The sequence below is a fragment of the Centruroides vittatus genome, unplaced genomic scaffold (genome assembly GCF_030686945.1).
Source record: "Centruroides vittatus isolate TY-2023 unplaced genomic scaffold, ASM3068694v2 contig_3103, whole genome shotgun sequence".
Classification (NCBI taxonomy): domain Eukaryota; kingdom Metazoa; phylum Arthropoda; class Arachnida; order Scorpiones; family Buthidae; genus Centruroides; species Centruroides vittatus.
The window spans coordinates 470,402-495,789 of NW_027121999.1; the positions used below are offsets into that span (position 1 = coordinate 470,402).

The 25,388-nt window shown below is 33.7% G+C and overlaps 2 protein-coding genes across 4 annotated transcripts; one reads left to right on the forward strand and one right to left on the reverse strand.

The window, feature by feature from the left end:
* Window positions 1-1,060: 1,060 nt before the first annotated feature.
* On the reverse strand, window positions 1,061-12,994 carry LOC136973179 (patched domain-containing protein 3-like). Of its 3 annotated transcripts, none has more exons than XM_067267880.1 (5): window positions 12,788-12,994; window positions 4,187-4,230; window positions 3,105-4,104; window positions 2,701-3,030; window positions 1,061-2,629 (listed from the first exon to the last, which is right to left on the reverse strand). In XM_067267880.1, exons 3-5 carry the CDS (start codon window positions 4,099-4,101, stop codon window positions 1,239-1,241), a joined length of 2,718 nt encoding a protein of 905 aa, XP_067123981.1. In that variant the 5' UTR covers window positions 4,102-4,104; window positions 4,187-4,230; window positions 12,788-12,994; the 3' UTR covers window positions 1,061-1,238. The 3 variants fall into 3 exon arrangements, with proteins under 3 accessions (XP_067123981.1, XP_067123979.1, XP_067123980.1); XM_067267878.1 differs by lacking the exon at window positions 12,788-12,994 and adding an exon at window positions 7,383-7,543; XM_067267879.1 differs by lacking the exon at window positions 12,788-12,994 and adding an exon at window positions 5,195-5,333.
* Window positions 12,995-19,518: 6,524 nt separating this feature from the next.
* BBS5 (Bardet-Biedl syndrome 5 protein) lies at window positions 19,519-23,705 on the forward strand. The gene is made up of 12 exons (XM_067267877.1): window positions 19,519-19,641; window positions 19,718-19,800; window positions 19,935-20,000; window positions 22,190-22,239; window positions 22,305-22,385; window positions 22,463-22,509; window positions 22,582-22,717; window positions 22,784-22,879; window positions 22,946-23,008; window positions 23,091-23,225; window positions 23,292-23,387; window positions 23,492-23,705. Exons 1-12 carry the CDS (start codon window positions 19,580-19,582, stop codon window positions 23,618-23,620), a joined length of 1,044 nt encoding a protein of 347 aa, XP_067123978.1. The 5' UTR covers window positions 19,519-19,579; the 3' UTR covers window positions 23,621-23,705.
* Window positions 23,706-25,388: the final 1,683 nt, after the last annotated feature.

Consider the following 25,388-nt stretch of genomic DNA (forward strand, 5'->3'; position numbering starts at 1 on the left):
CTTCACGTCCAATGTCATTTGTTAGCCTTATAAAACTTGAAATGACCTTTATCTACTGAATTTGAATAACCTCTTTTTTTTACATTAAACTTTATTATTTTTTTTTTTTGAAGTAAATTTCATTAATCCAAATACACCTATACCGCGTGTTAATGCGCTTTAAAACGTATCAAGGAGTAAATTATGGGCTAAAATGATTAAATTGAGCCAGATGAGTTCTAAGTTACTTTTCTTCAAATAATGCCCATTTTTTTCATGGCAAAGTTCATTCAACTACAGTGAAGTACGACGACAAAAGGAGAGAACTGATACGGGCAAGTTCAATGCCACGATGTCAATGTCTTTGTAACCGTTCAACTTGTTTTAAACTCAAATCAGGAATTTTAACACTTTTAAATACTCTAACACTACTCGTAGTAATTACAATCTTTAAAAACTCCATTTTCTGGGGTATAAACTATACACGTTTTCAAGGTTAAATATTTTTCTATTATTTAAACAGACCTTCGACTATAAAATAAACAAGGCTACGCCTATCGGCATGAACTCGAATAAACGTTCCTGACGGAATATAGCCCTCATTATATAGTTTTGCCCTATTTACATTTAAATAATCATTCCCCAAAAAATTACGCCTGCTCGAACATCCAACAACGGCGCCTTTTTTTTTTTTTTATGTTCTCGTCGTTGGCCGTTGTATACTGTTACAACGGCCATTAATACACAACAAAAGTATAAATTTAAATTGAGATATTTACTCCAGTATATTTATAATTGTTTTTTATACTTAATTTTTTAAATACATTGGTGGTATATTTATTGCAACAGCAGCAAAAGTACAATAGCTCAGATAAAGAAACATCCGTGTCCAGTAAAATACAACATGAAAATATAGTGTCAAGGAATCATCATTTTTAGAAACTTGTTTAATTAAAATTATTTTATTATTTTTTTCAACTAAGCATTTTTATACTCAATAATTATAAATAAATGTGACCTGGATCTTTTTATCCCGTAGCATATTAAAAATTCTACTTTCATTACACACAAAACACAGGGGAAAAAACACGAATATTTAATAACTATTTAATAAATTTAACAACCGTGTTTACGGTGAATATCACAAAATGTTTAACACTGAATACCTCATTCACCCTCGGTGGTCCTGCCACCATTTTTGTTTTAATAACTATGGTACAGACTAGATATATACAAGAGAATAAGTGTCGCTCTAGAAGCTACACCGTTGTTAAATTGGCATCACTAGGTTTAACGACGTTACCGTTGGCTTCTAGTTTTTTATTCAACAATTCTTCTGCTTCCGGTAACGTTAGCGCGTGCTCTTTGGTGGCTGATATTGTGGCGAGGTCACTTTCGTCACCGTAAGGGGCTCTCTTCCTCCTCCTCCAACAGTCGTGCGAGACCGAAAGTAGAACGGGCAAGAGGAACAAGCTATGCAACATGGCAAGGATTATAACTAGAAATACCACCTTGAAAAAGGTGAAGAACACGTAGGAAGGTGAAATGATCAGTACTGAGATTCCTAGAATGGTGGACACGCCACACTGTATAACAGGAAAACCGACAGCGTATAAGGCATCGCGCATTTTCCCGTCACCTGTCAGTTTCGGCGAAGTGATAAAACAGTAAGAAACATGAGCCGCGTAATCTACAGAGAATCCAATACACATAATGAGACTTATCATAGAAATGGTGTCGAGATTCACGTTCCACAAAGTCATATAACCGATGACACCGATTTCTATAGAGATAATGGTGAAGGCAGTCCAGATGGAGCAGCTGATACTTGGAATGAAGAAGAGGAAGACCACCATCATGACGGCTGCTGCCACGCTGATGGACTGGAACGTGGTCTTCCCCACCATGAGAAACTGATCGATGAATATGAACATGTAGTGCTGTACGAATGTTTTAAATGGCAGATCGGAGGCCAGTTTCCTCAATTCTAAAAGCATGTTGATCTCGTCGTTGGGGTGCGCGGTGTAATTGGTCTGAATGAAGAACCGACTGGCCAAAATTTCGGTTCCGTTCTCGTTGAAGAGTATATCCGATTTAAATCGTTCCGTGGCGGGTATCCTCAAAAATACGTCTTTTAAGCCTTTTACGAAACCCTCCTTACTTTTGACATCGTAATCTTTCACCAGAAACGATGCCTCGTTGAGGAATTTCAGGTACCACCTCAACCACGATTCGGATAGGCTCGAGTCTGATATATAACGATTTCTTTCGAACTTCTGCAAAGCGTTTTCTAACTGATACTGTACTTTCGGATCCGAATAGTCGAGGGGTTGGTCGACGATCACTTGAATCCTTTCTTTGTAATAGCTAAAATGCTTGTTGTACATAGTGAAGAAGGTTATGGCATACGAGTCTAGAGGAAAAAGTCTTATAAATTCGATTCCCTCCTCCAACTGAGTACAACCCCAGAAAGATATACCAAGATTACCAACAAATAGCAGCACCACAAAGACTTTAACGGAGGTGTAGCTTAGCAATTTCCCAAATCGATCGCGAAAGAATACCATTATCATGTGTTCGTGCTTACTTTCGACGGTGTCTTTGTCGCTGTTCGAATTACACAAGATTTTCATCAAACAATTTTTTCCTTCTAAAATAATAAAATTAAATTATAAAACAACTTTCAAAATTTAGAAATAAAACTGCGAATTATATGCTGACCTGTTTTAAAGTTTCCTAGAGGGATGCATATGGCAGCGTGCAGTTGTTTCTCTTCGGCAAACCCACTTATGGCCATTGTTCCACCAAAGAATGTAATTTGGTAAAGGTAAGTAAAGAAAACGCATATGGCCGCATACGAGCAAAATATGCGTACAGAAGGAAAAGGGGTGCTTATCCCAATTAGAAAAGAAAGGAAATTAGTCAAGGAGGTGACAGTGATAGAAACTCCAGCTTCTGAATAGGCATCTGCAAGTCGTTCCTCCACACTCTTGTTTCGATCCGTCCTCCTCCACGATGCAAGCATAACAAAAGTATCGTCCATTCCTATACCTGTTGCATAAAAAAGGGACAATTTTACGTCTTCGTCAAAACTTTATGCATAATACACACGAAAATAAACTCACCTGCCATAAGAAACGGCACGGCAACATTGATGTCGATGCAAGATACGCCACAGTACATCATCAGGCCGAAACCACTAATCACTCCTATTGCAGTGGATATTAATCCTAATATCCCAGACCAAGGTTTGCTTCTTACCCAATCTGTAGTAGCGCAGGTGACAGCAGAAAACACTACCAAAATCACTACAACAGTCAGGTACATAGGCAAGAGAGACAGAACTGTTCGGTTCAACTCCTGTTCTAAAGATAACGAGACGTATCTTCCTATCTTGATTTCTTCGTAATAGGCGGTTTCTAATTTGTCCAAAAATGCATTTTCCCACAATAACGCCTTCTTTTCTTTTATTGGATCGCTGTAATCTAAAAAGTACATCAACCTAATTGACCTGGCCGTCGTAACGTAACCATTTTGGTCTAGTGTAACACCGCCCAAATTGGCAGCATAAAAAGTAAAGTTATACGTCTTAGAGTTAAATTCGATAGGGTATCGAAGCTTCCTCGTGCCCTTCTCCAGCGCCTTCATCCTTTTCCCTACCACCAAAATGTCATTTCTGAAGCAATCACCGTGATTCCTAGCGCACAGATTTCGGTATTTTAACAATTTACCTTCCCATTCTATCGTTATATTTTGAATTGTTCGATGAACCTGAAACACCTGGCGAAGGATGGATTTTCGGAACATGGTTCCACCGTCTTTGGCTTCGATCACCACCCATCCTATTCTACCAATCCTGGTAGTTCTTCCAGGATCGAAAGATGAGGTAGTGTTAAGTGGAAACAGTTTCTCCACCCTGTTGCGTGCATCCCATGCTTCTCCTGCTATGGGAGTGTACAGATACTCTGGATCTTGTTCGTAATGAAACCTCTTAATGCCGGTAGACAAAAGGCCGGATAGTAGGAAAGGAATTAGTATAAAATATCCGGGATGCCTAGCTATCAGCACTCCCATCTTTGAATAAAAGTTGGCCATTAACTGCCCCGTGCATCCGAACTTCATGATCTAACAAACACACAAAAAAAAGGCATAAAAACGTGTATAAATTTTTAATTTCTAACGAAATTATAATGAAAATTTAAAATACCTTTCTGACAATTTAATCGATATTCGGCTGATAAATTAAGGCACCTGCAAGAACACCAGAAATTGCATTCAGATTACATTTGAGAGAGCGAGTACTTAGTAAATACAATACGCGCCTTGTCATGCAAATTACACTTTTATATTCGATTTCATCCGTAATTAATAAATATTATCCAATGAACAAATTCTCATGCAACATTATGATTCTGGTCACATGAATATGACTCATTTTTGACACTGGAAAATCCCAAACATGATCCTTCTTGGCTCGAAGCCAACAAAAGAAAGATGCCTAAGAAACATGAATTCATTCATCGTGTAACTCGTTAACAGCTCAATTATTTTAAACAGGTATAACTTATACACGCATTAAAAAATAGTTTACGACCTAAATAAATACTAATAATGCTTTTAATAGATAATTCAGACGAGGAAAACGTGAAGGAATACGATTCGATTTATAATTACACCCGTAACTTCAATTTACACGCAACCTTACACTTCAATTTATAATTATAAGCGTCTAAATTAGAATTCGGTTAATTCCTATCGATGTGCAATTTACTTCCTTAAATTATCATCGTTAATTCAGTCAAGTGAAGAGAAAAAATCTCGGTAATTAGTAACGCTAACACCGCATTCGACTAGTATTAACTTTCACTAAAAAAATGCAATTTTAATTGTTTTCGTACGTCAAAAAATGCATTCTGCACAGCTTATTTAGTAAGTAAACTAGGTCGACAGAACTCTGTTAGTGTTTTTTTTCCGCGTTTAAAGTTCGCTACGTGATCGCGCTCGGGTTCAAAGTTCACAAGAAAATAATTCGAAGTAACAGGATCTGAGCGTTACATCACACCAGAAGCCAAGCTGGCTCGGTGCCAAACGAATCCGAAAAGGAACCAAAAATAATGTAATTAAAACTTATAACCCGAGATTAAATAATATTTAAGTTACCTAACTTTACAACGTCACAGAGAAGAGTCCAAACTTCACAATTAGAAATCCTTACCTCGACTGTTTTCACATCGGCGTGTTGCGAATGAGTGTCTGCGATTATTGCCGATCCAGTTGAGTTATATGGTCTAGCAGCGAGTACCTGTCATTAACGAAGGTCGTGGGACACAGAGTCTCGTGATACTGACTCACAAAGGAGACACGCATCGAAAATTACCGGTTCCACCCCGAACGAGACCTTATCCCGACATCAGAAAAATAAAGAAAGAGAAAAAATGCAACATCCTAACCGTTTAAAAACAACTACACATTAGCAGAATGCAGCGTGTCAGATATATACACAACTCAATTTTCGATACAGCCAATCAGATTGCTGATACGCGATATTCGAAGGAGAAAATATATATATATTTTTGAATCGAGATAGGTTTACGTTCACTTAGGTTATCTTGGATTTGTAATAACATCCTGACCTTATTCAATATCATTTATTCATCGATGAAGATTCTAATAATAAAACATCTGTAAAATTGCACGGTGCAGTTTTTAAGTTTGTGCCCAAACTTCACAACACAACACATGCACATGTACTGTACATACAAAAACAATCACGCCTGACAGTCTGGTAACATATATAAAAAAAATTTTTGCAAGTTTTTTTGTTTAAACCGATAATGTTCCTATTTTGAATCATTTAAAATTACGTAAGATCGATTTTCCGATAGTTTATTTTGTCCTTTCTAAACAATGCATAATTCATCATTTTATTTATTTATTGTTGTTTAAATTTCTAACATTTTAGAAAACTTATTTATTGATTTTTCACGTGATCTGCCCGATTTAACATTTAAACAAAGTATTACACATTTCTTTCCTCACACTGTGTTGCATTATATTGTGCTGCGCGTGTTGTTTTATGTTGTGTAGTAAGTGTATCATCCTGCGTTGTGTGTTTTATTTTTTTGTTTAAACCAATTATGTTCGTGTTTTGAATCATTTAAAATTACGCAAGATCGATTTTCCGATTGTTTAGACAGGCATATTCAAATCTACGTAATCTTTAAACTTTTAAAACACGTCAAAAACTTAAATATTATGTTAACTTAAACACGTGAAAAACGACATTTCTAATCCTTTAACCATAAAATAAAATTAATTGGTAGCTTCTGTCATATGACACAACAAAAAAGGTAATAACAACAGAAGAAATCATTTATTCATTAACATTTTTTTCTTAAACATTTGTTCCTAACCTTTTATAGAAATTTTTTTAAAATTTTCCTTAAAATTATTTCCAAATCTGTTTCAAATACCATTTGTAAACAAGGTTTAGATTTAAAAAAAAAAAAAAATTGTAAATAAAACCCATTTTAATTTATTTATATATATTTTTTAAGGTTAAAAACCTGTTCTCGTGTTTACCGCCCGTCTCTAATTTTACAATATTCGAATGAAGTTATTACAGTTAATTTCGTTTGTTGTTTTTACAAAAGAAAAATCTTACGAATCTTCTTATCCCCAGTCTATAAAAATTACAGAAACAAAACAAATAAAATAATAATTAAAAACTGTGTTGAGTCATTTCCACCCTCTAAACCTGTATTTAATTCTACAATTCGTTTCTAAATTTCCAAGAAAATTGGCGACACGATGGTAACTCTTAAAACAGAAGGAAAAAAACCCCTAAAAATATGAAAAAATTATCAGATTGATGCCTAATTAAGTACGGTGCTCTGTTTCTTCTCTGTCAAGTCATTTGTTTTCGTATTTAACTCATTACAAATCTCGTTCTTGACCTCGCCTTTGTTCTCTCAATCAACGGCGGGGGGGGGGCTTTTTCTTAGTGTCTTAAACGCTACGGGACACGCAAAGATGACTTCAATTGTTTTAAATGTCTTAACAGTTTAGAACGGCCGTTAAACCGTTTTCACTTATTATTTATTCTAATTTCTGTACAATATTTTAGTTGTTTCTAACACAAAGTTCTTAAATCACTATTAAACAACGCTTTGTTCTCTCACAACTGACAAAAATACGTTTAGCTCGCCATTTTCGGGCGAATTCCGCGTACGAGCCTTATTAATAAACATCCGATTCGTTCCATAATTAACACAAACAACCGTAACATACTGGTGATTAAACCGTCACAGAACAAAAGATGTCACGTGAATACACACACACACACACACACACACACACACACACTACAATTACAGACACTACATAGAAACAAAACGACTTACACTTAAGAGCTCCGCATAGGAAGAGAATATATTAAACAGATTCAAGCTCGGTACTTCCAGACGTTGAAAAAAGTGCGTCACTTCCGGTCGGGAAGTGAATGACGTCACAGAATCCAATGACAGCTACGAAGTACGCGCGCCACTTACATTTTTATCGCTTCGATTTAATAAGATTGTAAATAAATTATATAATTTATTCTTTTTTTTTAACGTACCCAAATGGTCCGATTATTATTATTATTCTTTTGTTTTTTACAAAGAACAGACGTATGTCACTGTAACAGGATATATTTTAAAAATTAGGACAATACAACGTTTTCAATCTTCGACCTCGTTAAATGCGAGAAGACTTAAAGGTCGCTTTAATCACGTTTTGTAAGAAATTCAAGTCGGAATTTTCAAAATATAGGGCTATCACGTGTTCCATACGCCATTTTCGTAAACACGTGATCAGAATTAAAGCTTAGTTTTCCGGTGTTGGTGCCAACGTGCACCACCTGTTATTAAAAGGATTCCTCTTTCGATTATATTCTAACGTCTCAATCCCTCGTGGGCATCTCTCCCGCAATTATCGTAAAGTTCAAATACGTCAATAGATAAATCTCTTGACGACATTTACCGAAAACTATCCTTAATTCACCGTACGATAATAATAATAAAAAGTAATCAGAGATGCTTTCGCTATCGTTCGATAAGGGAAAATCTTACGTAAAAACGTAATTAAATCGGTGCCTTTCGGGCAGATTTGGCCAAAATACACCCACGAATCTTACAATGTATTGAGGTAGCGAGGTGTTAAGTATCCGTCAACTTGCGCAAGTAGACGAAACACGAGTTTGTAACCAAAAAGGTTAGTGCACTTGACCAAAATACGGAGCAACACACTATCAGTTTCTATTGTTGTGGTCAGTAGTAACAAGTACAGGAGAGAGAAATGAGGTCTCGCGCACGCAAAAGAAGACGTCAGACCTGGATAAGATGGCTGAATGATTTATTCCCGATGCTCTTTTGACTAATTAAAAAAAAAAAAAGTGTTGTTTCATTCAACCTTCTTCTGTGAAGGTCCTCATACAAAGGCGATGGTAACAACTGGCTGTTTACAGTACAGAAGAAACCAGTTCGGTCACAAGATTTAATAGCAGAAATAATAGTTTTCATGTGATGTCCAGTCTGCAATTTAAAAACGTTACCTTGAGAAATATTAAATGAATCACACGCCAAGAAATCACATGATTCTGTCGAAGAATGCCACGTTTAAACAATGGTTTAGAGGTGTTAATTTTACAGCAAGCTACACAAAATATTTAAAAAGAAATCACGGATAAGAGCAACTAATTTAAGAATCTATAATATAAAATCCCAAGATCCCGAGGAATTCAGAAAAAAGGGGCCAAGGAATTCTGCATATTAACACTCGCTGGACACTGCTAAACACAAGATCGACACTTTAATTCAACTCCACACTAGTTAATGTTAATATTTAATTAACGTTAATTAGTGTGGAGCCGAATTAAATTGTTAATCTTGAGTTTAAGCAGCATAAAGTGTTAATCTTGCAAGCTTAAACCCAAGAAATTAACGTTGATACTTAATTACCATTTAACTAGTGTAGTGTGAACTTCATCGTAAACTATTAGAAATGGAAAGGGGTTTATTCTGATTTAAGATATTTTAAATTTAAAAATATAGATAAAAACTTTTCAGGAAGTCTACCTTTTACATTCTTATAAATGGCCTGAAGGGAGTAATAAATAACTACTAGGTACATCATTTATAGAGGCACTAGATCATGATATTTCTTCATTTTTCTCATAACTTTGAATATAATTAATACAGATCCTTAACAGTAATAAATAAGCTTGTTTCCATGCTTTGATGCAACTCACATAATGAGTGAAAAATCATTAAGTTGCACCAATGCATCTTAACTGAAGGTAAATTGCATTATCATCGATTTAATTCGATAAAACATTTTCTAAATTATTCACCTTACAATTGAATATTACACAACATAAGTGAACATTAAACAATGAAACTACGACTTGCGATTTCGCAAGTTCTCGCGACCATCGAATGCGACGTCGCGAGATTCTGGTAGCGAGGAGGAAAAAAACAAATTTAATTTCAAAATACTTAAAATCCCGTGAAATTAAATATTCATCTTGTGCGCAAACGATTGAAGCTGTGTGTATTAAAAAAGTGTACAGAATTTAAACGCGAGTTTTAATTTTGCGACGGAGCGATGCGACAGTTTATGCATCTAAAAATACATTTCTCCTTTGTTAAATTAATTATATACTTAGCAAAGTTTATAATTGCAAAACAATGCGTGAATAGCTCAAATAAATACTGAGGTGCCATTAAAAGTAAGTATATAATATAATAACATAAAAAAACACTATAAAAGACATTATAGCACAGCGAATTTAAGTATCGTGTGGCGATTTCAGGCTTTTTTTTTTTACTTATTAAATAATAATTACAGTCATAAACCGCTATAAGAATTATATATGGATCTTAGAAGAATATCCAGCGATGTTTAAGTTAATTAGAACTATTAATTAAAATAAATACAAGCGTAAAAAAGTATTAGAAACGAGTCGCAACTTTCAAGGTGAAGCCACGCGCGTTATCGCATGAGTTTGTAATTTTCACAAAGTACGCTATTATATAAAGTAATTATCTACAAATATTTATATAACTATAAACCATAATGTATTTTTAAGTTATATTTTGCTGAAATATTCCCGAATACAATTTAAAATTGGATAAATTGTCTCGCTGCCAAGCGATTGTTTCTACGCTAGTGAATGGGATGTTAGTAGCAATTTATTCAATCAAGTGTCGTGCAGGAAGTAAAGCGAGATGCGATGCGAGTGAAAGAATGAAAGTTCCACGCATCGCTTGACCTTAACTAGTTATAAAATGTTACATTTTTCTATAATTCGTCCTTCTTTGGTGCAATTTAACTCAAGAATTAGCTCTCAATAAGCCATGAAGTCATGCAATATGACCTGATGACGTTCAGTGAAGCTCTAAGAAGTAAATTCTCCAGCAAAATTTTGGAGAAATCAGTAAATATTTTCAGGAATAAATTCATTATTAATGCTTAGAAAACGACCGTAAACTTCCAAGAAATTCTAATAATTTGTGAGTACTTCTATGATGTGAATACTTGAAACATGTCCAAAAATCTACAATTTCAAGGATAACACTTCTTACTATTCAGCTTTCAATCAGGGATGCACTTTAAATTGATGCTACTTTTCGAAATTAAGGAGATAAAACTGAATATTTTTACTTATATCTAAATCAAGTATAAAATTATTAAAAGAAACTGCTTAAAAATATATATTTATACTTAAAATCACATAAATTTTTATATATTTTAATAAAATAAACTGCCATAAACAATCAAAAGTTTGTAGAAATTACATATAACTCACCTCCTGTACACTAACTAAATTTACATCACCTTACATAATACTCCAAACTGATATTTTTAGCATTAAAACTAGTCTAGATACTTACACATTTTTACTATTTATTACTACAATTTATTGGAAAATGTTTATCTTGAAGGCATAATCATTTGATAAGAGAGTTGATACTGAAAATTTATTATAAAATAAATTTATAAATGGATTAAATGAAATTAAAGTTCATAATTTACTTCTACATAGAAGTCACTAATTCCTAAAATTTATTTATGTGAAAATTCTTTTAATTTAAGCCTTAAAAATAGAATAGCCTGCATATTTTTTTTATTATTCTTAGATTAACAATAGATTTAGCCATTTAATACGCATTTATTATGTTGCAGCTGGGTTAATGAATATTTTGTAAAGTTAATTATACATCCTGTCTTTTCTTTTGTCTCCTTTGTTTTCAGAACTCTTATAAGACTTTTATTTGTTTAGATGATCTGGTTATTACTGACGAACCCGACAAATAATTGCATGATAATCCGATATTGTGAGACCGATACAATCGACATTTATTAAGTAGTTAAACAATGCTTTTCTTAGAATGATAATTACAACTGTGCTCCGTTCATAAGAACACTAAGCCCATTAATACAAGGATACAGTATCTGTCATTATTATTATGAAGTGAGTTGAAGCAAATAAGAGTGAGTTTATGTGCATATAAACTTGCTGTATATTACACACATGTATATAATGTTTATTAATATGTTTTAAGTGATATGTATAGGACAGTGTGAGAACTAGCCTTATCTACGCTTTGTACAAAAAAGTTCCAAAGTTGAGCTTGCTAATCATTGTATAAACAGTGTAAATTTTGCACTCATTTTCTGTAGGTGCCCTGTGCAGCTGCATAGGATGCCGAGAGAAAATAATCTTATACTAGTATTCCAAATAAATGACCTTATACTAGTGCTAGCTGTGGTACCTAGAGCCAGCACTAGTATAAGACAATTATTTTCTGACAAAAATTCAAAAAAAACTCTAAAATAATAATAGATATTTTATACATAAGATAATAAAATGAGAGATAGCAATTTCCAATTTTTTGTAGTCTCTCTTTCATGTTTAAATTTTCTATCAACATATGTCAAAATTAAACAAATAAAGTTAGGTTTTATATATAATTATGAATAATAAATGCTACCAAACCCATTGCCATCCATTGTGTCATTTCAAGGTGAAATACACATGCATTATATCCATATTAATTAATTTAAGAAACATGTATTTATCAATTTATATGTGTCAATATGTAGTAGATACATGGATGTTTGCCAAAAATTCTAAGACAATCAAAGAGAATGTCTTAGACATTTCAAAAAATCGGACAGCTCGACTCTTAACCTTTGAAGACTTAAAATAACAAGAAAATATGTAGATAAGCAAAGGTATTTACATTTCTTAGCCAAAAAATCTGTCCTTATGTCTTATTTTATACAACTGTAACAGTTACATTAAATGACATCTTATCAGCTGTAAATATAAACAGCAAGATATAAACAATATTGACAGAGCTAATAAATAAGCACAGCCAATACAATTTAGGCATAAATTACAAATCTATTTTTCTCTTGTCTCATTTTGATCATTGCTAAATTATAAATTTCCAAATTATTTTGCCATTTTGAAACTGATTACTGAAGGTGTCATTAGATTTGATTAAGTCGAACTTGATAATTAAATGTATAACGTGATTATTTAGTAATCTGAGTTTATAAAAATGATTTTTTTTAATTAAAATTTCACGATAAGAAAGAGAAAATGCTGATAATTTGGCAGGGTTTATCTTTCAAGAGTTTTTTCTTTCTAATTTGTATTTGTATAGGGATTGTTAAAGGGATTGATAGGAATATTCACCTTTCAATTATATATAAACTGAAACAGGTTTCTTTAGAGATCAAGGTTGAGTGTGTTTACCTTTCCTCTTAAGAATCCAGACAAACGAAGCGCATGACTTCCTCCTTATGTTTCCTTTGCCTTCATCACTTTTACGCTTATAAATTCGCTGTTACACGTGAAAAATATCAATTTAATCCTCATAATTCAGTACAGTTACTCGATTACGAAGGCATTTTTCCTTCGGACTGTTATAAGCAAAGCTGAACACCACAAAAAAAATACGAACATGTGTCTGTTTACAAAATCTAGCGCCCTCTGGCTAAGGAAGTCGAGTTACGGTTTAAATGTAAATGACACATAATCAAAAGAGTATTTTATTTTCTAATTTATTCTCATAAAAGTAATATATTAATGATTTAAATAAGATTGTTAATATTTTTATGTTTTTAATTTTATTATTTTATAATATTTTAAATAATTCGGATTCGGGCGTTAACGCTATTGTTTTTCTCAAATAACTAATGAGATTTGACACGTTATAATAAACTGATTGGGGATTGGTCAATCTGAAAATACTCTAAAGTAATCTCGATCGTTAGCGGTCGACCGGAAACGCTTTACGTTATATCGCTGCAACATTTTAAAACCGTGGCGATTGCTTAAAATGGTTCTATTTATGGATATTACAACCAATTAAAAGTGTAAACAGATACAAGAAATTACGAATCTTACCTATTTCGTTTGAATTAGTGGAAGATCGTAAACAAAGGCCCGCAATCCTTTCTTCTTCAATGTTAGAATGCATTTAAGAAAAAAAAGCAGAAAACTGTCTATACTAGTTTTAATAAATTAAATCCGGTTCTGTCATTCTATGAATTACTGTCAGGTCATAAGTCTATAAGTTCTTGTGCCGCAGTTGAGGTCATTAACACTTATTTATACTTGGTACTGTATATGAATGCATTGAATTCAAGAAGACGGAGAGCAGTAGCATGCCGAGGATGTAACTAAAAATAATTATCGGTGTTGTTAGAACAAAGCTTAAACAAATTATGTATGCCACTATATATGATTAGTTAATAGTAATCGAGTATAGTATATAAATATATGAGTCACCGAGCAAATCACACACACGAGTTGTTGAGGGACGGGCCCGACGTATTCGGATCAACGAATTTATACTTATATGGCGACTTGGATTACTTTTTACACATTAAAAAGAAAAATACGATGTTAGTATTTTACATTAAACTTATGTTCTTGTAAAGATACAATTTTGATGATATGGCATTGACGTGCAAACATTCTATTTAACTTTATCTACTTTTATCGATATTATTTTTGAATTTAAACGCTGATCTTCGCATAATACAAAAATAATTTTCGTGTCAAAATTGGATATTGTCTCCTTTACGGAAAGATTAAAATGAACGTTTATCTTGTCGATATAATTTAAGCGTTAGGTTCCTATGATACGTTTTCTGTCAGGAAAAAAAAAATATATTGTTGAAAATCCAATAATATGTGTTACTAATTATATGTATAAATAAGGCGGAGAACCGGAATTGGATCCGTGCGACCAACCTCAGAGATTTTTCAGTATTGGCCTTCTTCCTCACTACCCGTCCGTTCCCATTGTGGGCCTGTTCGAACTTACGATGGATGATTATTTATCTATTTTATTCCTATACGGCAACGCGACACATGGGCGATATCTTCCGGGAGGACTTTCTATTGGAACTGGTTCCTATTTAGGTGTTACTAACGTGATGAAAACCCTCAGACCGAATGGCCGAGCGATCAAGGTGGCAGCCCACCGCTCTGGGGAACCTGGGATCAAATCTGAACTGGATCGAAAAATCCCCAGGAAATTTTCGGGGGTGGTCGGTTCGGATCGGATATATCAGGACCATCACCACCCGGCCCCCATTGCGGGCCTGGCAGAACCCATAATAGGCTTGCTTAAAAAGTCACATCTTAGTGCGAAAAAAGTTAATGGTTTTATCCACTCGGCTACTGGTGGACATCGGTTAAAAAAGCATTCTTTACTAACCAGAGGGAGCAAAAAGACACAAATGAAGAAAGTATGTATCTGTGTCAGAACAATACAATATACCCATGCTCGAAAGTGTGACAGTGAATCTAATTGGCCGATGTATTAAAACGTTGGTCAGGCGCGAATCCACTTTTCAGTGATTTTTGTGTATCCTGGGCCTATCAGTGGCACAGAATCACAATGGGAAAAGACGAATAGTAAAGGTTAGAGTTCAGGTCAAGTAATCCACGAAACTTCTGATTCGACTCGAAATTAAACTCAAATCCAGAAGAGGCAGTTCAATGCCTAACCATCTCCGCCCATCGGCCTAAGAAAACACATTCCAAATGTAATAGAAAGTGTTCATAATATTACTTCAAACATATTTTTGAGACATTTTATAACCCACAAAATTAATGAAAATAAAAATTAAACTTCGAATCGTCCTTCTGCTCTTTAATAATACAACAATGGACGCTTGCCTTGTAAAGTAACTTTAACACAGCTGGATAAGCAAAACATAATCCAATTCAAATGAAACGAGCTATATCATTGGCTTGCTTATTCAGCTGTATTAAATAAAAGGAAATAAACAACGAATACAAACCAAAAATACTGTTGTATCTATCCTCTAGTAGCGGTATTCATAAATATTCTTCGATATTTTTCTTTGTATAGTTCAATATTACAAGTAATAATTTCATTAGTAAATTTTATAATTCTTATTTAAAGTACGAGTTAGAAATATTCATTATGTAAATTTTATTCAGAGAAGACACTCCGAGTTTTTTTCACCTGCCATTGACTATTTATAACACCCGTTTGGAAACAAAGCCAGGGTTTATCAAGCCACATATTTCATTATAACAACGTATAAATGCTTGCTTTTATTATATATGATATAATATTAAACTCTTCTTAAATATTTATTTATATTCGAAATATTCTGAGAAAACCGGCAATTTAGTCACAAGATCGCCATTGGCCATGAAAAATCAAGTTTTTTTATCTCATGGATCACGAGAAACTTCGATAAATTTTGATTAAAATAAATGCCAACGATGAATACACGCGAAGGCACTTGCGCAATGAATTTCACTAAAGGCAAATTACATAATTTTATGTATTGATTAACGTGTTTTACGTCACACACGCGGACTGTCTACACTTTGAATAAAACTAGAGCGTCCACGGGAATCTATAAGAGGGCTCCGATTTCACTGTTTTGTTTCCATGTTCGACATTTATTGTAGAACAGTCCAAACAATATTTACAAACAGAAACATAAATACATAAATCACGCATTTCGAAATACGTAATTTATTGTAATCCCTGTACAAACAGATACGGATGGCGGAGTGGTTGATATTTGTATTGTTTCTCTTACAAAATTATTACATAATTATACATAATTACTCAAAAAAATCAGTTTTTAATCTTTCCCTTTGTTTGACACTTTCTCATTCAGAATTTATATTTAAGTTTACAAAAAAATGAAGTTCTAAGAATGAAAACCATCAACTGAATTCTCGTAATGGATGCTTCTTTAGACAATCAATTTATCAAAATTTCCGGTTTTTTAAGGACATTTCTGTTTTAAATCTCGTGTTATAGAGTTTACACGAAGAGTTGATTGTAACCTCTTCGGTTATTCACGCGATCTCCAGTAGATGGCGTTGGAAATGTAATGCTTTTTCTATGGGAAGATCCTTTTCCAAAATTTCTCGAAACCGGAAGTTGATAACACCAAACAGTTTTTCTGTGTTAGAACCCCATTTAATTCTTTTATTAACGTACGGTTCGGAATTTTAAAAATCCAATTCGTTAATTTTCTATGAATTTTTAAAGTAGAAAATTCATAGAAAATTAACGAATTGGATTTTTAAAATTCCGAACCGTACGTTAATAAAAGAATTAAATGGGGTTCTAACACAGAAAAACTGTTTGGTGTTATCAACTTCCGGTTTCGAGAAATTTTGGAAAAGGATCTTCCCATAGAAAAAGCATTACATTTCTAACGCCATCTACTGGAGATCGCGTGCAAAACCGAGGAGGTTACAACTAGCCTTAAACATGTTTTAAAAATTCGTCCTTTCACTAAATTTCAAAGAAAATGCTTTTATTTTAAATTATAATATGATCATTAGTATGAATATTTGCAAAGTTTTGAATTATGTTTACATGAAATTTCTACTGTCAAATTCAAGCTGCCTACGGATATAGCTTAGAATGTCAAATTTTTAAAATATATGTTTTTAAGTATTTACAATTTTGATACATAAACATTTAAGTTGGAATTTATGTCCTTTGTAAATTATTTATTTATTTTTATATACTACTGTACTCTGATCAATTCGAGGCCTTTCGTTTCCATAAACAAATCCCCAACTTATGGATGTCATCTTGTCTCATTTTTCTTTAGACCCTCCCAACTTTTTTCTTATCCACTGGCCAGACAGGCCCCTAGGCTTTCAGGCATTTTCGGGCCTCCTCCAGTACTTCAAATCTTTTACCCCAGTATAGCCGACAGGACGGCCGGATGGCCGAGCTTGCTATTGTATTACATACAGAGGTGTGCAAACGAAGTTGCATCACCCTAACATTTTCTGAGCATCTGATACAATTGCTCAATAACTTGACTTAAAAGTTGTGTTTTACACACATGCAATATTACGAGTGACTGCAACGTTTTTTTCGGTGGTACAAAAGCGCCGCGAAATGAGGCCAGGGAGCGCCACTAAATATTAGTGACAGCGGATGTTATTACCGCACAAGTTTCATTCTTGGTTCATATTTGTTCTTAACGCCTCCTTTTGTTCACGATAGACACAGCAATGGACGTGTTTATCCAAAGATTATCTTTATGGACATTTAATTCTTTAAATGTGTTTTGTGTAGGGATAAATTACGGGATTAAATACAAATAAAACAGCTCTTTTCAGCATTGCACGAGTGTGATACGCACTCCTTCCAGCGCTAAAATCACCGAAATTTACAGCATGCATGTAAATTTATATTTTGCACCGATCTAATGGATGTTCAGCATCCTCTGTACGTTACGCTAATTGCAGACATTAGTTGCGTGTTATGGCGACGTATTTGTGTTCGCTGTATTCCACAACCTAGCCTAACCTACGGTGGAAAGATCTTTTGTTCCATTTAAATGAACGCACTGTATATATACATGGGCCTATATTTGGTATATATTCCAGGAGAAAAATTTGTTGCCAGTCCGATTCTGCTTCCATCTACAAATTGTCAAGCCTATCATGAACAGATTTTTTTTTTTTTTTTTTTTTTTTTTTTTTTTTTTTTTGTAACTCTTTCCGCCCAGCGGGCACTAAGAGGGCCTCTTATAGCAAGCCCATTATGGGTTCGGCCAGGCCCACAATGAGGCGGCCGGGTGGTGAGGGACGGGGCCCGACATATCCGGACGGACCACCCCCCGAAAAATTCCCTGGGGATTTCTCGACCCGTCCGGATTCGATGGGCCCGGCGGTATATATTCCAGGAGAAAAATTTGTTGCCAGTCCGATTCTGCTTCCATCTACAAATTGTCAAGCCTATCATGAACAGATTGGGCACTTTACTAAGTAATGTACCCAATGAGATTTTATCTGGCATTTTGAATGTATACTTTTTTATCTGTGGTTTTACGCTCTTTACCGCTCAGAATGAGCACAAAAAGGCCCTAATAATGTATACTGTATATATATATATATAAGTTAAATAGGTTAGACTGTGATTAACGCGTGTGTTATATGTACTGTCAACATAAACTGTTAACAGTGTTAAAGATGATAAAAAAAGACCTTCCTAGTTCCCGCAGGATGGAAAGAGTGAAAATGGACGTAATGCTACAGTTCCTCAGAAATTTTCTTGGGCGCTCTGGTCCGAAATGTTAGTGGGCCCGAGCAAACGAACCACAAAACAATGGTAGTTGGTCATGGGTTCCCGCCTAGCCACGTGGAATCCTCCGAGTTTATTCACATTTGTAACACCTAAATAGGGGCCAGTTTCCTTTAGAAAGTTCTCCCGGGAGGCACCCCCTTTTCAGATCGCTCAATTTCGTAAACAAATAAACCGAAATGCTAGTCCTTACCGCTCCCTTTGTCGTCCTTGCCAAATTCGTAATGGGCATGAAAGAGTCGTCTTATTGCCCACAGGAAGAAAAAAAATGAAATACGAGTTGTCCAATACATTCTAAATGAAATGTATGGACACCATTTTAATTTATCTCTTCTTTATCGGTAGCATATTACTTGTACTAGGTAGAGAAGAAAACCAGTTTATTCTCGACGTTATATTTAACATTAAATTTAACGACACTTTTACAATTTTATATTATTTAATTTAAAGTTTTGATAAATTTCATTTCATCAACGGTAATACATCTTTATTTATGATTATATCATTTAGACGGCCGATGGCCTAGCCATTAAGGTAATATCCTCCACTCCGGGGAATCCGGACGGGTGGAAAAATGGCAATTTCTCAGGGAGTCCATTCGGATAATGGGTTCGGCCAGGCACTGGCCATTATGAGCTGGCTAAAAAGACCTCTTAGTGTCTACCAGGCGGCGTTAAAAACATGATGACATTAATCTATCACTTAGTGTGGCTTTTTAAGTATATTAATCTTTCGAACAGAAGTTAATTTCGTTAACATAACACTAAATGCCACATTAAGCACGTAGTTTTATTTATTAAATTTACGCGAGTATTCATAGCCATTTTCGTTACTAGATTTTCCGAAGTGTTGCCAAACATCCGAGTTCTATATCGATTACTCCTCCCTCTGTCGAGTAAAATCGAAAACATCGGAGGAAAATAAACATGGCAAACAAGAACGATGTACTGTGGCAGGATCGTGACATCAGATTCGATATCAGTTCTCAGTGAGTATTGTTTATACAAACGTCGACGACACAATTTTTTACAATGTTTTTAACTCGCCCGTGTATAATTGTTTAGGGAAATGCAATTTCGATCTGGCGAAAACTTGATCGATCGATTAGATATGGTGGAAGATACCAAGGGCAACAGTGGAGATAGAGGTGAGTATTTCCCGCACATAATTATAAGGCCCTTATTTCGAGCCTCTTCTACAGGTTCGTTAACTTTATTAAGGGTCCTCCTGCCACTCGTAATGGAAACGTTTGATTCTATCGAAAATTAAATTTATTTGTAGGTAAACTTTTCATCACCAATTTGAGAGTTATCTGGCAATCACACTGTAGACCGAGGATCAGTCTGTGTAAGTGTTTTGATTGATTTTATCTTATTTAAAAACTTAAGTGGTAACATTTTTCCAGTCTGTTTGATCTGCAGGTGTTAATATAATTCGGTCCTCCGATATGCTGTTGGATCTGACTGCATATTTAGATATCCGGTCACAATTTCTACAATTGAAAGCCGAGAGCTCTGGTGTTTTCTTTTTGTTAAGACACCCACTCCCTTGTAGTGCATTATAATGATTACCTGTATACCCACCTACGTGTGTGTCGGATAATTTATGGATGGCCCTATACTCCTCTTTCGAGTTTTTTTAGTGGCATTTAATTGATGCATAGGTAGCAAATGAGTCATTTGAGTTTGACGCACGACCCCTTTTAATCTTTTTATCCTTGTTTTATTACTTTTTGTCGAAAAAATCTGGAAATGTTGCCACGTTAATATCTTCCAAATAAGATGTGAACGGCACAATGTAGGATTTTCGGCTTAAAAAGATGTCCGGGAGAAAACTTGCACCTGGTCTTTGAAAGCAGAGATTTTATTATTCCATATAATTGTACTGTAGAAAAATGTATAATACGACAGAATATTATTTTGTTTATATTTGTATTTATCAGTCTGTTAAATGGAGGAAGCCGCCGTTTACCTGACGGCATAGTTTGAAATATTTCTAAATAAATAAATCAAATTGCAAGCTGACAGGAGGAAGAAAAGTGTGTTTGCACAATTCAAATTTGAAGAATAAAAATAAAATCTTATTAGATAATTGTATTAAAGTTAATCGTTGCACCTAAATACTGCCCACAATACAGAATATTTTGCCTCCTAAAGAGATTGGTATTTTTCGTCCTGCAAATGAATAGTTATTGAAGTTGCACTGCATTTCATTATATATTTATTAATAATATAAAATCTATACATATTAACTTTTATTTAATTCTACTGTAGTTTTTAAAAAATTCTGAATATTCTGGTGTTCTCCCCAGGTTTGTATGGTTGATTTGTAATTTTTTCTGGATGCTATTCACACATTTCCTTATGAACTTACAGGGTTCCTACTCACCTGGAAAGTCAGGGATTTTCATTAGTGTTCAGAAAAACTCGTGTAAAGTCAGGGAATTAGCCTCCTTGGCTGCCTTGTTGATTTTTTTGCCGACAATATTCTGGACTAAGTGTAGCCATCAGAAGGAGTAATTTGGTGCAATATAACTTATGAAAAGGGTGCAGAATATTTTCAGGACCCAAAATTTCTCCTAAGCATATACAAAATTTTATTAAAATTTTACAAAGTACAAAAAATGATAAATAATGTTAATTTAAATGTTATTTGTTATTTTTCATTTTAATAATTTTGATTGCACAACAAAACAATTTTTGATTTGTTTTCTTGTTCATTAATATTTTATAAAGTTCATGAAATTTATTAAGGGATAAATTTAACAAATATATAGTTTCGTACATGTATTAAACATGATTTGTTAATAATAAATAAATAATGGTTTTTTTCTCTTATTCAAAGCCACCTAGATTTACAGTTGTGGATTAATAACAGGATAAACTATTTTAATTTAATAAAACAATTTATTTTTAATCTTAATAATTGGCAATTATAAAAAAATATATATAAGTGTTAATTAGAAAAAAAAATAACTAATTAAAAAGTTGGAGAAGCAATAGCATATGTTCATAGTAGGTTAAGTGCTGTTTGATTTTGTCAATGTGCCATACGTTAAGGGACATGAAGGTCAGGGAATTTGTACAAAATTGGACAGGGGAAGTCAGGGAAAGTCATGGAATTTAACAGAAAAATTTGAGTAGGAACCCTGATAACTTAGTTAAGGATGACTGCAACTTCTTTGGTTAGGCATGTTGCATGAGTTGCATGCAACATGCCTAACCAAACATTGCCATTAAGTCAACATTGCCATCGCAACATTGTCATTAAGGCTGATTGTAACCAGAGGTTACAATCAGCCTTAATGACAACAAGTAATATTCACAATACTCACTAATTTGTAATCTAATTAACTGAAATTATTTTACTGTATTTAATTTATTATAATTAAAAATATGTAACTGGTTGATTGACTGGCTAAACCAGTCAATTTGGTCATTTGGGGAGAACATCATAATAGTTGTTTTGCCCTTCTTAGTCTAGTAAAATTGTATGTACATAACACAAGTTTTTTATGTAATGTGTATGCTTTACAGCAATAGGTTTTAACTGCATAACTAGTTTGTCGACAAAAACCGTGAACTCGGTAAGTATTTTGGCATTCTATGTAGAAATCTAATGTAAAGGCACCCAATCGTTTTTGATTTTCAGAAATTAAGAGGAATCACTGAAGCTTTATACATATTAACAAAAACAAATAATACAAGATTTGAATTCATCTTCACCAATCTGGTAATTATAGACTTTTCAACTGTCTGTTTCCAAAATACAATTACATTTGCCTATTAATGAGAAATTCTGTTTGTCAGGTGCAAGGAAGTACCAGACTGATGACGTCTGTAATTGGAGTTTACAAGTAAGTGGGCCAGATTTTTTAACAATACTCTCTCTATATATAACGATCTGAATTGTTTCTATTCTTGTTCAGAGCATACAGTTCTAGCAAAACATATCGAGAACTAAAACTGCGCGGAGCAGTAATTCAGAACAAGCAATTGAGAGTGCTGCCCCAGGAGCAAATTTATAATAAAATCAACGGCGTGTGGAATCTTTCCAGTGATCAAGTAATTCGTAATGTGGCTAACGTTTGAAATGTCTTTTGATAGCTATAGCTTAGGGAATTATTTTAGGGAAATTTGGGAACGTTCTTTGTCACAAACATCCGGCTAGTCTGGCACGCCAACATGAACGAGCTATTTAACATCAGCCTTCCTTATATTCAAATGGTGAGTTGACGTATTTACGGAATATAAAGTTAAACCATTAAAATATATTTTTCTTTTCGCATGTAGGCCAATCTAAAAGTGAGGGAATCAAAATTCGGAATGGCTCTGGTGGTAGAAAGCACAGAAAATGTAAACAAAACCTTCTGGCATTAATATTTAAATAGAAATAATCAAAAAGTTAAATGGCTGTCGTTTAAAATTTATCGTGCAGAGTGGAGGTTACGTATTGGGATTCAAGATCGATCCTCTGGATAGACTACAACAGGTTCATAAAGAACTGTCGAGCCTGTTTCAAGTCTACAAAGCCAATCCAATATTTGGCGTCGATCATTACATCGAGAAAAAGGTACCTTTCTAGAAAAGACGAGGTGTGCTGTCTGTCTAATACAAATGTATTTTTATTTTTCTTCAGGCAAATGACATAGATCCCGGCGAACATCCCAAAATCGAGACATTTGACGAAGACGTGGAGATAATTACTTCCAAAGATCAGTACGACGTTTTTGCCGTAAGTACCATAGAAATCGACTGAATATTCGGGTTTCTTGTAAAAAATACAAATAAATCCATCGAATTACCTTAAAACATATTAATATTTCCGAAATTTCTCAGGCGTACTTTGCGGATGATGGTCAGCACACGGACAGGGATGTGGTATACAGCGAAGAATTAGGACTGGCCATCGAAAAACTGAAAGAAGGATTTACTTTATCTAACTTGTGGGAGGTTATACCGAGTTAATTCCGAGTACTTGTATGCATTTCTGTTATTTATTCATGTATCTGTAAGTGCACATTCAGTAAAACAACTGCAATAATAATAATAATAGTTTTTATTTATAACAATTTTGTATAAAAAACAATAATTTTAAAAATTACAAAATGTGTTATAAATCAATAATTAACATTTTCAACTTTGTATATGTGTATATTTATATAAACAATAACATAATACTTTGTATAAAAAATTTAAATATTTTTGCTGCTCGGATGAATTAGAAAATATTTTAGCAATACAGAGTACATTTTGTCACACTGTCAAAGGGCTAAGAATATCCTTCGAGGCTCGGTTGTAACATTTAAAAATAATACTTTTGTGGCATGAGTTTCAGATTATAAGAACAGTTAGTACATTTGGCATGCTTCTTTATTAATTAATGTTTGATTGCGTTCCATCAATCGCATAGATTATGTAGGTTTTAGCATTTTTTGTGATGCAGAAACAAAAAGTTCCAGTTGTTTCTGTCAAATATGGCACAACTTTGATACATTAAAAACCCATATTTATAGATAAAAATATCGTGCAGCCGGCTGAGCCAGTAGGGCATCAATTTTCCCTTCCCAGGACCACAATTTGAGTCTGGGTCAACTCTTGTTGTGGGCACGAAAGTGTCCATTAGCAGCCACAGAGTAAAAACAATTTTCTGCATTCAACATGGATACTTGAAATATGATATCTCTTTTATATATTTTTTTGTCTTATTGACAGTAAAGAATCATAAAATGTAGAAAAATTGTGCAATAAATAAACAACAAATGAGCGTATTTCTATGATTATATATATGTTTATATGACAAAACAATATGAATTAAATAAGTTCTATATGCTTTCATGCAAACTAACAATATAGGAGCAATGTATTATAGACAGTGTAATTTTTGACGCTACTGTTTCTTTTTTTCTGTGGAACAATATTTGATCCTTGATTTGTAATTTGTACAATGAACTCATCTGATTCACTTTAAACTATGTATTTCAAAAAACGCTATGAGCAACTTTACTATTTGTATAGGATACGTAATTAAAAACCAATTTTCAACAAAATACACTGTTGCATAATGATATCAGACTATACTTTTCAATACTGTCTTTAGTATGCAGGCTAATTTACTGAGTCGACGATTACTAAATACTAATATGCTAGCTTATTTCCGTAGAATTTTTTAATTTTAATCACTTTTATATTTTAATAGAAAACTGGAATTTATAGATTTTAAGGATGTTTGAATTGGGAGTGCCAATTACGTTCATTAGTACGATTAATGCACACACGGTTGCTGTCACAAGATAAAACTAGATGTACTGTACATTTATTTCCTATGACCTATACCTACATTTCTGTGATTAATTTGGAGGAATAACTGCGAGTCACATTTTCCTGCTAGCATTTTGTAAGTAAATATATTGCACATACAAAATTGTCATTTGCTATTTACTATGACCTTCAATTGACGGCATGACAAAATGCACTTATATTACAAAATATTCACATTTTGATTTTCAAAGTAGTTTTTTTCTTTCCCTTTTATACAATACATATCACAAAATATATAAATACATTTCTACAAATGTCAGATCCAACAAAAACAACATTTCGGACAAATATATTTACATACATTCTGAATTTATATATTACATATATATGTATAAAAATTGAACAAATAATTTTAATATCACAGTCAGTAATATTGTGCCACATTTTAAGATTGGATCATTATGCGTGTCAAACA